The sequence below is a fragment of the Vigna unguiculata genome, chromosome 11, assembly GCF_004118075.2.
Source record: "Vigna unguiculata cultivar IT97K-499-35 chromosome 11, ASM411807v1, whole genome shotgun sequence".
In the NCBI taxonomy this organism is placed as follows: domain Eukaryota; kingdom Viridiplantae; phylum Streptophyta; class Magnoliopsida; order Fabales; family Fabaceae; genus Vigna; species Vigna unguiculata.
The window spans coordinates 29,875,086-29,888,880 of record NC_040289.1 but is presented as its reverse complement, the minus strand read 5'-3'; the positions used below and the strand labels follow the sequence as shown (position 1 = coordinate 29,888,880).

At 28.2% G+C, this 13,795-nt stretch overlaps 1 protein-coding gene and 1 non-coding gene across 2 annotated transcripts; both read left to right on the top strand.

The window, feature by feature from the left end:
• The first annotated feature begins 6,170 nt into the window (after positions 1 to 6,170).
• On the top strand, positions 6,171 to 6,926 carry LOC114170008. Its single transcript, XM_028055469.1, has 2 exons — positions 6,171 to 6,243; positions 6,505 to 6,926. Exon 2 carries the CDS (start codon positions 6,525 to 6,527, stop codon positions 6,792 to 6,794), a length of 270 nt encoding a protein of 89 aa, XP_027911270.1. The 5' UTR covers positions 6,171 to 6,243; positions 6,505 to 6,524; the 3' UTR covers positions 6,795 to 6,926.
• Positions 6,300 to 6,398, top strand: LOC114170956. Its single transcript, XR_003601307.1, has one exon. It is a non-coding gene; the product is annotated as a small nucleolar RNA R32/R81/Z41 (small nucleolar RNA).
• Positions 6,927 to 13,795: the final 6,869 nt, after the last annotated feature.

Genomic DNA, 13,795 nt, shown 5'->3' with positions numbered 1-13,795 from the left:
GCAGTATATCCAGGCTTGGGTTGGATCTTTTTTCCTTCAAGTAACCTCTATAGGCACTGTTGCCTATGTAATATCTTGCTCTAGGAACAAGCTTTTGATCAACTGTCAAACTATTACTTTCTGTTTTTTTTAATGGTATCGCAGTGTGCCTTAGGTTTCTCTTCTAGTACATTCTGGATAACTGTAATGGTTTATACATGTGTACCTCTTGGTGTTGCTCTGTTATATTATATTTTGTGTGATATTTCATTTATAGAATTTATTTTCTATGGGATGTTACAACGTTCATAATATATAAAAATTTAGAACATGAATAAATTTCAATTTCACTTACAATTTTAAAAATAAGAACATATTTAACTCAATTAAAGTTGTGTACAAAATGAAAATAGTTATATAAATAAATATGAATTTTTATAATTTAACTAATATTTAGTTTTGAATAGTTGTCATAATTTATAAAAATAATTAAAAACGTTTTTTAAAAGTTATAAATAATTTTAGTAAAAAAATTGTTGCTAAATATAATATGTTATATCGTAAGACTTTATTTTGTTGTGTATAAGAAACAATAAATATATTAGGCATCATGTTATTATATCGAATTTGGTTATTATCCTATCATAATATAATTGTTTTATTATGATATTCTCTGACATTTTGTATCATCTTGAAAAAAAGTAGTGTTTGATTTTCAAACATTCCTATTAAATCCAAACTCCTTGACACCTCTTGTGTCTCATTTATTCAATATTTAAGTTTTGTCTCAATAATTTAAATGTCATTGAACTGTTCCATCTCTGTTGCCCTTAGTAATATAAATAATCTTTGTTGACTTTTCTTTCCTTAGTTATAAGGGCAGAATAAAGTACATTAAAAAATCATTGAAATTAGGTCGAAAGTAAGAAAACTTCTATCCTATTTTATCGCTAAAGATGAAAATATAAATGATGATTTATATTTTCGGAATTGGTTATTATAATATTATAATTGTATGTAATACAAAAATATATTATTATTATTATTATTATTATTATTATTATTATTATTATTGTTATAAAATAACATATATGCAAAAGTGTTATTCAAAGAAAAAAATAATATTATTTAAAATTATAGAAAAAAAAATACATCGTTAATATATAATATGTTAAAAATAAAGGTCAATTATATATAACTATCATATTGATAAAAAAAACTATTGAATATTTTACTTAATCGAGTTATACACTAAAACGTTATCTATTTTTTAATTAATATTTTGTTAAATTAATTATAATTAATAATAAAAAAGAGCCAAAAAAATAACAATTTGGTAAAGATTGTAAAATAGCAAAAAAGTACAGGACATAAAATATATTTAAAATAATTATCTTATACTAGCGTAAATACAGGCTCTGTCGCATCTGTGTGTACACATTTTTTAAATATGAATGATAGTATGTTAGTAAATGATAATAGTGTAATGTTATTAAGTTAATATATAAAATAAATTTATATTTATTAAAAATAAAGTGAAATGAATAGAGAAATTAATTGTTCATGAATAAAAATAAATAAAAAAGATATAGAAAATAGGTAAGAATAACCGTTAATTTTAAAAAAATTTAATAAATAATTAAATTGTAAAGGATAAAATTGATATTATGAAATATGAACACAAAACAAAGAATTCTCTTTATATATTGTTATATATTATCTTTAAATTACATAAGAATATAAATAAGTGATAAATAAATTTTATTACATTTAATTGTAATATATTATAATTAATAATTTTAAAATACCTATATAGAGAGTCATTTATAAGCTCTAAATAACATATAATAATTTTTTATTAAAATAAATTTTAAAAATTATTAAATGAAAAGATAAAAGTAATATATTATTTAATTGAGTTACATACTTAAAAATTACTATTATCTTAATTTGAAATATTCTTTTATTATATTAATTAATAATTTTCAATTATATAATCCAATTAACTATAACCAATGATAATGGTTAGAAAAAGAAGTTCAAAAATATCAAGATTTAAAACTAACAAATACTTTTACAGAAATTATATTCAGAATGACTAAAATATATTTAAAAAATATGATGAATGATAATTTGACTTCTTGCAATAGTCCAAATCAAAGAGGATAATATGGATAGATATATAATCAATAGTGTTGAAACTTTTAGTTTCATTGAGACATGTGTTTGATCATAAACCATATAATTTTAGTGATGGTTATACAAAGCATTAAATTCCAACAATTACTAGTATCTGTATTCTCCTAATAAGTAACAACTTAATTAATAATAATGTCAATCAATGTTTCATTATATACTGTATATAGTAGCCATACTGCGTTTGTGCTATATGCATAAATAAAGCTTTTTCATGAGAATAAACAATGTACAAAATGAAACAAACATGTCATTAACAATTTGATTTTGATATTAAAAGTGATATATGTGAGTTTCACTGATATTATTATGTAATAGTTTATTTATAAATTTTTTATTTTATTGAATGTATATATGAAATTAGAATAATATATAGTACATTAATATCTCCAATTTATTTTGAATTTTTTTTCGAGACAATAAATAAATAAAAATAAAGAACAAAGTGGATCATCATTACGAATCTTAATTAATTGAACCAAAATTTGGCAAAGAAATTCCTTTGAAGAACTAAATCCATCTACTAATCATTGATTAAAATAACCTTAATAGAAATTAATAAAAAAAACATTTCAACATTAGTTAATTTTCCTTTAGCAGATTTGATAAAAAAAAAAAAAAACTATTGACTGAATAGCATCACAAACTAATTTTTTAAGTTAATAATAAAATATTTTTTGTATTTAATACTAATTGAAATGAACTATTAAAACAAATTAGATTAAAATTCAATAAATTTTAGAATTCTTTTATTCAAACAACATATTAAAATAATAAAATATTAAAATTTAGTATATTTTTTAAATTATAAAATTTTCTATCTAAACAAATGCTTAAGATTCATTTCAAATAAATACTTATTTGATATTTTTTTTTACGATATAACTATAGTAGTTTATATTTTTTTAATAGGTTGTTCATTTGTTTAAGTGTTGAAAATTTGTTTTCATATTTTTACCAACATTAGTAATAAATACACTAAAAATATCATCTTTAGAAATAAGTGGATTTAGTTCTTTTAACCAAATTTTTTTAAGTTTATTTGACGTTCTAAACATGTTTTTCGTATTTCTCAGTTAGCGTTAAAGTAAAAATATGTCAAACATTGTAAATAACTCAAATACTATCATGAAACATGTTTGAATGTTAAGTTCACACTTATTCTCGACATACAATTACAAAACTCAGCTTTCAATGTTCATTTCTTCTGAACATCTTGAATGACAATTTTTGGTTTTCTGTCTGTAAAGAAGATTTATGGGACATTTGATTACTTGAATGCTTGACTTTCTCCAATTATACACTCTCATATTTTAGATCCTTCAATACTGACAATAGTAAACATAACAAGACAATAAACAAAGTTGTTGAAAATAATAAATCTATCAAAAAACATAAAGCAAAATAGATTCCAAACCCTATCCTCATAGTTAAGAGTGTCAAAGGATGATTTTCTTCGGTATCAAGCTCCACAAAATTTTTAGACCTAAAAAACAATCAATCCAAGAAAGATATCAACAACTAGTTATTCAACCAACAATTTATAATTTCAATAAGCTAAAAAAAAGTAAAAAGCATACAAATAAAAGGAAAAATATAAATAAAAAAATAAATAAATAACATATCACAATTAACATAAGTTCGATCTAATACATATGACAAACACCAAACACACAAACATATTAAAAAGTCTTGTTAATGAAAACATAACACAAAACTTGACAACATAAACATATTAAAAATTCTTCTTAACGAGAACAAAGCACAAAATTTCACACAATTTAAGTTCAAATTACAAAAGTCACTTCTTAATATGAACATTTCTTCTTTACATCTTAAAGGGAAATTTCTGGTTTTCTAGCGACAAAGATTCACAATCTCTTTTAAGTAAATGAATAGTCAAATCAACGATTAGTCTCTCAAGATGAGTTGATTCTTTAGTAAACTTCGTCAACAAATTCTGAAAAATCACATTCGAAATTTGGGATTCAATACATAAGTGGAGCAAATTATAATTTTGAAATGTTGAAATACCTCTGCAATGCTATCACGTGACATATCATTAGTTGACTATTTGGGTTTCTCCAATTCTACACTTTTAGTGCATTGATCCTTTAATATTGACATTAACATTAAATAAGAATAAAAACTTGTTGACAATAACAAATATATTAGAAGACTTTAAAAGTAATCAACATCTTACCATTGACTTTAGCATACCCTCATTAAAGCTTTCAATGATTTTTTTTGGTCCATGCACACCTCTTTTACTCTAAAAGGTTGATCAAATCTCGAAGTATGGACAATCTTGAACTCAACTTTGAAAGGACAAGTCTTATCAATGAGGCTTTCAAACTCTTTAGGCATATTTTCAAAAGTAGCATTCTAAATAACAAAAGTTACTTTGGTGAATCAAAATGTAGTAAAACATTATTCAAACTGTGCTTTAAAAATATGTTTCGAAATGATACTCCAAACATAAAAAAACATGGAATTTTAAACCTCAAACAATATGGAATTTAAATTTAAAGTAAAGATCACAAAAATAAACCTTTTCCAAAGAGTCTATTTAAATTAAAGATCACAAAATAAACCTTTTCCAAAGAGTCAATGATATCAGAGCTAGATTTCTTCGGTATTGTAGTAGCATTATGATCAAATCCCACAAAAGTTATAGGGTTCATAGCATCAATTACACAAAGCTTGAGTTTATACCTAAAAAAATAGCCATTAAAAAAAGATATATTCATGTTCATACATAATAGCAAAATATTTTAAGCAGAATAACCAAGTTTTACATAGTATTTTAATTATTTGGGTGTAACCTTGATCACGTGTTTATTGCACTTTTAACAACAACAACAAAAAACGTAACATAAATCTTAGGCTAAATGTGAATAGAAGAGAGTAATAACTACAAATATGATGTTAATCGGTCAAAATTTTCAGATAAAAAGAAAGGATTTTTTAGAGAAGAAGAGACAAATACAAATGAAAAAAAAGAAAACAATATAGATTAAAACAAAAATATGATATTAAATGTGAGAGGAAGAACTCCAAATCTTGGATTAATAGAACAGTTTGAAGGAAACAAAAAGAAATTTTAATAGAGAAACACAAGAAAAAACAAAATATTATGTTATGTTGCAAGAAAGAAAATCTTACATCTCTTTTATAGACACATGATAGAAGCAAATCAACCCAGATCTTATTTATCTCCTCCCTTTTGAAGTATTTCCTCCTAGCAAAAAGTCTACATCTCTTTTTGAAGTATATCCTCACTTTATGCCACATGTCAAGAACATATGTTACCAAATGTTAAACTCCTAAGTGTATATATAATTGATCAAAAATGCAATGTGTAAAAAAATACAATGCCAATTGTAACATTTTCAAGTGTTATAATTTCTACTTTTAATTAATTTTTGTATGTTTTGTGTTTGGTTGACCTTTAAAATTTTGGTTTTTGTGATGTTTTAAGTGTATTATTCATATATGCTCATTGGTTAATAAGTGACAAACAAGTGATAACTAACAAAAATAGGCTCACAAAAAACGAAAATACTAGACTTTTTCTTTATGTACCCAAAATCGGATTTGCATAACACTCAATTTTTAACGAGGGCAACTTCTAGATTATTTATTTTGAAAATTTTTCATGACAAACTTTATGAAATTTCTAAAATACGATTTTTGTAGTGAAAGTTTTGGATAAAATTTTCAAAATGAATTTTAATGAAATTTACAGAATGCAAAAAATGTTTTATGGAACAGGTTTTTTAGAACATAATATTTAAAACAAACTTTCAAAATATATTTAATATTTTTTTAAAATAAGTTTTTTTTAACAAGTTTTTCCACATTTTCTCTCCTTTTATTATATTTTAGTCTTTTCAATTAGCATGGGGTTGCATTTAGTAATGATGGGTTCAGGAAGCAAAATCCGAAAACAAGGCCCAGAATTCAAAACCTAGGGGAGCTTGGTTTCTTTGAGTTATTCATGTAATGAAAACGCTTTAAAAGCCGTCATAGATACACTCTTCACTCCTCATCGCAACTTGGATTAAGGTATTATCTCAGAAACCCTAAATCATTCATTTCGTTTCTCTGCAATGTGGTAAAGAAGGTGAACATGATGAAAAAAGGATGAGTGCTCATCAAACATTACATAACGTGTTTGATATGATCAAATTCTCCATCGCTACGTTCTTTCTGATTCACCTTCAATCACCATTCACGCGCCTCTTTTAGTTTTATTTATTTCTTTATTTTATTTAACGTGATATCAGTACTCGAAACAAACGAAATTACGAACCTGTGTTGTTGCAGAAGCGAGTCGGGAATTGGGAATGGGCTTGATATGGGCCACGGCGGAGGATTTGAGCCGCAACAGAGCCCGAGTGCTGTCGCTTTATAGGCAAATTCTGCGGAGCCTGAATTCGCCGGCGTTGCCGCTGAGCTTCGCGGCGAGGCTGGCGAAGAAGGCGGAGGTGCGAGCAATGTTCTGGGTGGGTTCCGATGAACGCTCAGTGCACAACATTGCTGACCTAATCGACGCCGCAGAGTACTCTCTCTCCTTTCTCAGAAAAGGCCAACTGCCTCCCCGTCATATTAACTGAACAATGCTCACATGCTTTCTGATTTATATTTATATTTATAATTTTTATTTATAATGTAGATACATAGATAAGTGTATGTATAATTGTATGATTGTATAAATGCTCTCTGTAAATTTATAATTTTTGGAGCAATGATTCACAATTTTCTCCTGTTGTGTGCATTCATTGAACTGGATTTTGAAATTTGTGTGGTGATAAATGAATGGTCCGTGAATAGGTTATTTCCCACCCTTACTCTAAAGGGGCCAAATAACACGGTTTAATTTGTTGCTTGACTTTACATTGATATTTCCCTTTACGAAATTTTCTGTCGATTGTGCTCGAGTTTTTTTGCAACTTGAGAATAGGAGATAGCCCAATTCAAAAAATTGATCTTGTAGTGTGATAAGGATTGTTCGTTACTTCCATACACCATACAATATTATATGTATATATCACATGTATCAGGAAGTTAATGTGTTCCATTACTTTAAAAAAGGTCTAAATAAGATTCATAATTTCGTTAGTAGGGTTGACAACAAACTAGCTTACCACTAAATTTTATAACAATTATACTATGATTGAAAATATTGCAGGAAGATGAAGATCAAATATAACCAACCATGGAAGATTCCAATCAATGTCCACATACAATATGTGACTCATGAAAATGGATTAACAGTAAGAACATTTCCCCAAACTACCAAGTCCTGAAAAAGAGTAATCATTGAACATTCTTGTAAATTCTTATAAATCGTCTGAAATTTGAAATCAAATGAAGACTACAAATAAAATGCTGAACGAAGTTACAAAAGTATAAGTGCAAGTTCCATATTGCATTTACTCTTTCAATTCAGACTACAAAATCTAAGTTTTGATCCCACACCGTTCTGATCACTAACTACCGAAATCGAATAAAAACCCAAATTCATTTATTAAATAAGTTCTGGATCTAATTTCAAAATGTGATATAACTTGATGTAAACTAAATTGTTACACATGTACGTAATTTTATTTTCAAAATAACTAACATCACTTTTTCTCACAGAAGAAATTTATAGAATTGCTACACAATGTTTTTTTATTTTTTGTTTAAGTCCATTGCAGGAAAAATAATCTAACCTTCTTGAGCTTCTATTTATGGAAGGGAAAGCCTGAAGACATTCATATTGTGAACTGGCCTGTTTTTTTCCTGCACCTCCTTTTTTTTCTTTATTCTTTTTTCTTTTTGCACCCCATAAAACCTGTAATTCCCGATCTATTCCTCGTAACATTTTATATTAAAAAGGTAAATGTGACTCCTATTTTTAATATTTTTGAATTGGATGTTCTGGAAGGTACTTTTGAATCCAGAAAAACACTCAATCCAAAATATAATTTTTATACATTTTTTATAGGATGTTTCACAATGTATTCCCAAATTTGAAAATATCTTTGAAAACATTCAGAAATCGAAAAATATTTTTTAGATTGAAAATTTTGAAAGGTATTTTGACATTTGAAAATGTATTTATAAACATTCAACCCAGAAAATATTGTTATATTTTAGATTGAATATTAAGAAAATACCTTCTAGATTACAAGATGAAAAGAAAGTGTATTTTGAAATTAGTGTCTTGTCTTGCTCTCCCAACCCCATGTTTCTTCCCTTTCTTTTCCCCGATCTTCTTCATCACCTTTATTTTTCTCAACCTTCATCTTCCTCTTCCATCAAATGGGTAAGTCTGATGGTTATTGATGTCAAAATAGATTATGACCCATAAACCAACTCTGCTCACTATATGTTTGAGTATATTTGGATTGAAAAATTTTCAATTTTTTAAAACGTGAATTGAGCTAAATCCAGCTCACTTAATCTATAAGTTAAACGAGTTCAAGTCAGGTTGACCCATAATCCACCACCAACAACATTTTACTAAATTGTTTACAATTTTTTTATTATAATTATTTACTACTAATTATATAGGTTCAAAATTTGATTTTTTAAATAGTATAATATTATTCAATAATGTTGGAAAATTTAGATGCTTAATTTATTTGTTTATCAAGTTATTTACGTTAATAATTTAATTTTAAATTATTATCTTTATAATAATAATAATAATAATAATAATAATTGGAGAATTAGGTAAACACTTTGATTCTATTGTTATAAAAAATTAAACAAGCCAATATATTTTCATTGTATTGCAATATATGTTGCTCCAACCATTGTCGTGAACCGATTGAGACCACCAACTATAAATATTCTGTGTTGGTTGTGTGAAGGCAACCTCAATCAAAATGAATAAAAGTGTCCTCCTAAGGAAGGAAAGTTGATTCACCTCTACCCATTTAATCCCAAAGGAAGCTTCTCTAAGAGAACTACTATATTAAGCTCTTTGTCCATTTAGTTTAGAGAAAGTAGGAGGAAAAAAGCTAAGAGGGAGTTGCAGCGTCGCTTGCTTATGAAGAAAGAGGAAAGAAGGCCAAGAGGGAGGTGTAGCGATGCTTTGTTTTGAGGAAGGAGGAAAGAAGGGAAAATAAAACGTAAGTCTAGGATTTTTAATATATTTTATTAAGGGGTGAAATAAGGATACTACATTTTACGAGGGTGTAGGAATAAATGTCCTGTGAACTGTATTAATAATTGGTTGACCCACATAGGCAATGGGCCTAATGAAACATTGACATACCAAAAGTACTTCTTACTTCACCTATGTATTTTCCATAAACAATCTCGTGAATATGAAATTTCCCACTTTATCCTTCGTAAATTGCGCGATCAAGAAATCATTTTTCCACTTTTAGATTGCATAAATCCAAAAGTAATTTTTTTCTTAAAATAATAAATTATGTTGCACAATTCCAAAATTATCACTTTTGCTTTTGGATTTTGCAATTTGGAAGTCATATGTCCCTCTCTTTTCCAACTTTCCTCTTATCTCCTTCTATTGTTTGTTTGCCTTCTAGATCACCCTACATTCAAAGTTTGAGCTCTCTGAGTCACACCACTTCATCGCCTAAACCACATAATTCTCCAACCTTTACCTTACCATAGAGGTCCTCTAGCTTTCCATGCCCTCCACCTCTCCAAGAAGCTGGTGATCTTATGGCCACCAACCCAAAAAAAAAAACTACAAGTTCTTAAGCTTGTGCGATCAATATAATTTTGGTTGCATCGACATCATGACAAAGTTCTCAATTGGTTAAGGAGAATAATGCTGGGTCTTATAAGAGGGATCATCGGGGAGATACAACATCAATGAGACATGAGCTCAATCCACATATAAGGGATTGACACCACTCTTAACCCAAAACATTAAGGCGATGGATTTATGGGCCTTCATTTTTACTCAATGTGGGACTTAGACTCACACTTGGATTCCCAACAATCTCTCCCTCAAGTGTGAGTCCTTTCACATTGGTACTTCCCCTTCAAGCTAACTTTTGGGTACCCCTTTTTTTGTACCGTCGTTCTTCTTAACAGAATACACTTACCTGACCCACTATTAAGAAGATTTTCGATATAAGATCTTGTCTAAGCCAGTCACCACACGAACCTGACTATGATACCAATGTTGGATCTTTCGAAAGAGGATCACTGGGGAGATACAACACCAATGAGACATGAGCCCAACCTACACATATGAGATTGACACCATACTCTTAACCCAAAACCTTAAGGTGATGAGTTTGTGGACCTTCATGTTTACTCAATATGGAACTTAGACTCACACTTGAATTTCTAGCATCTAGATATCTACTTCAAAGTGAGACAATAAAGGTTCTAGAAAATGAAATAAAATAAAGAAGACAGGGTGATATGACTTTTCAGTCGCAAAATCCAAAGTTAACTTTTACTTTTAAACTGTGCAATTTAGATTTTTAAAAAATAACTTCCAAATTATATAATTCAAAAGTAAAAAATATTTTGAATTGTGAAATCAAATTGACTTTTTAAATTATAAAATTTAAAAGACACTTCTTTTACTTTTGAATCGCATAATTCATAAAAAATAACAAAGTAAATTTTTTTATATTTATGGAGGTGGAAGAAATTACTCGTACCCAATTGGTTGGAGGTCCATACTGAGTACAACTCCGGTTATACAACGATAGGATTATGAGAAGTCGTTCCTGTATTATCTTTCTACTTTTTGGTGCATGTTTATTCTTCTTTCTTTAAAAGAGAAACCATCTAACTAAAAAACACATGTCTTCAGAACTTGAAAGTTATACAAAATATTAAAATAAATATGTAATATCATATAACCATTAAAGAAAAGGCCTTCGGCTAAAAATCACGTAAAATTGAAATCATAGTTTTTTGATTATTAATACTCAATTTACCATAAAAGATTTAAGATTTAGTTATGCCTTTGGTTCCAATTTTCGTTCCAAAATATTGATTTAGTCCCTCTTTTATTTAATGATATCAAAGACACTTTTTTTGTTAAGTTGTGGTAAACGTCGTTAAGTGAACAACGAGTTGACATGGTTATGTGTGTTGAAACAATGACAAGGACCATAAACATCAAAGTAATTAGTGACGTGGTAGAGAAATAAATATGTGATTTAATATTTAAAATTAATTTTGAAATTAGGATTTATGTAGATAAAACAGATTGAAGATTCTGTTGGCTTCTATTGTTCGAAGCTTTATTAGGATTCCACAAAGGTTGATCGTGATTGGAAAGTTAGACCTCAAGCTTCGTCTTTGATCTTGAAAGTTTGAACAAAAGTCTGGAAGCCATGATAAAAATTTGTTCTTTACTTGCATCATTGACCAATGTGGAAAGACCCAAGATAAACCCATCATGGTAAGTAACCAGCACCAGAAACATGTTTCTAAACCATGCTCATGGTCGCATACATAAATACCACGATTTGCTTAAATCTCCTCAAAAATTTGAGTATTTAAGAAGAAATATATAAATTTGTTTATAATTAGTGGGCAAGTATATGAGTTGATAGACATGAACTAGTATCAAGAGAATTAACCAACAATAGATGTAAAAGTTACTATAAAAATATGCATAAGAAATGTTTATTACTTTTAGGATGATTGAATTTGAAAGAACTCAAATGATCTTTTTATTGAACAAATATCATTATAAAACTGTAACTTGTAATGGAAGTCTAATGGTACATTGGAAACTCATGTCAGCTCACCAGCAATTGATACATGTCTTCAACAAAAAATAAAATAACAAATAATTTGACACGAAATGTAACTTATTTATCTAAACGATGTTGGTCAAAATGGTACAAAAATTGAGCTTATATAAAGTAAAAATGGAAAATAAAAAACACACTAATCAATAAATTGTCTCGTTTCATTAAATTGTATAAGAATCGAACTTAAATATTGTTGTTGTAGGATCTCTTGTTACAAATACAATACAACATAGCTCTCATGGATTGCAACAAAATTTGAAGAAACCAACATTGAAAGATCTATCTAATTTCAGATTTCAAAAATGGAATAAAATAAAATTGGTATATTCAGAAATCATGAGCGTGTTTCATTTTCTAGAGATGTTCAAGTCAGGATATAATAGTAAGTCAGGATATAATAGTAGTGGCCTAAGTCAAACATGATAATCAAGCTCCTTTCATTTTTTGGTCTTTTGTAGATTTGATCTCCTTCGTAAGCATTCTTAGCGATATGGCCAAAGCCATTAACTCTTGGAAGTGCAACTTACATGCGTAAGGGATGTAAGCCTACATGGACAATAGAAAGGCAAAGAATTCAACACAAGGAACACCTTGGACTTTGACTATAGTAGCATATAAGATAATGATCATCCACCAAAACAATGTCTGTTTTGTTCTTGCAAACCTTGCACTTGAAAGAATTCTTCTTGAGATTTGCCATGTGGATTGACAATAATATCAGGGGTGATGCCTTCCACAGTCCAGGACATGTCTTCTTGTGTATAAGTCATACCAACTATCCCCTTCTAACCATGTCTACTACTGAATTTATCACCAACCTATGGTATGCGAACATATCTCACTCTTACTTTCACAAATCTCAATCCATCAGCATATGTAGTCAGTAGAACCTACAAAATAGGAAACCTATTATCATCCACCAATGGAAGAAAAGAAAAACAAAATCCACCGATGAAAGAAAAAAAAATATTAAATAACATGTTTATTTGTCTTCCACGTCACTAATTATTTTAATGTTTATGGTCTTTGTCATTGTTTCAACACACATAATCATGCCAACTCACTGTTCACTTACCGTCGTTTAGCACAACTTAACATAAAGGGCATCTTTGATACCATTAAACAAAATTGGGGACGTAATTGAGACTTATAATAAGAGAGGGAACAAATCGATATTTTGGAACGAAAATGGAAACCAAGGACATAAATAAACCAAGATTTAATGTGCCTCAATATTATTGACCGAAATATATAAAATTTCACGATAGTTATAACATCTGATTTAATAGTACAAAATTATTAAATAAAATATTTAAACTTTGATGAAACAAAATAGATAATGATAAGATATATAATATTCATATAATTATCCATAACAAATAACCATAAAATATAATATATACAAATCGAACCCAAAACACCTAAGAGTTTTTCAAAATATTTATCTCTTTCTGTACAACTCCAAAAGAAAAGCTAAGCCCTACTCTAAAGTTGTTGTGTCTTTCTCTGTTCACACAATTAAGTGATCATTGCAAAAGAAACAAACAACACAAAACACACCACAAGATAAGCTAGTGTGTGTGTGTGTGTGTATATATATATATATATATATATATAAACTCAATTATCCGGATACATGTCTTTGATATAGAATTCACTAGAGGTGTGCACTTGCGATGGTTCCTAGACTTTGCATAGCCTTAAGGGGTTATTACCCAACCATACACAAGGTTAATCTCTTTCATGCCTAGGACCCAAAAATAAGTCCAAAGACTAGGATCTCCTATGACTTTCACCACATAACTCATTCTATTCCATTTGAGTGTGAATGATTATTAGAGTTCATGATACCTTTGTGACAT

Coding starts and splice junctions, on each gene's coding strand:
- LOC114170008 (XM_028055469.1), top strand. CDS start 6,525: ATGGGCTTGATATGGGCCACGGCGGAGGATTTGAGCCGCAACAGAGCC.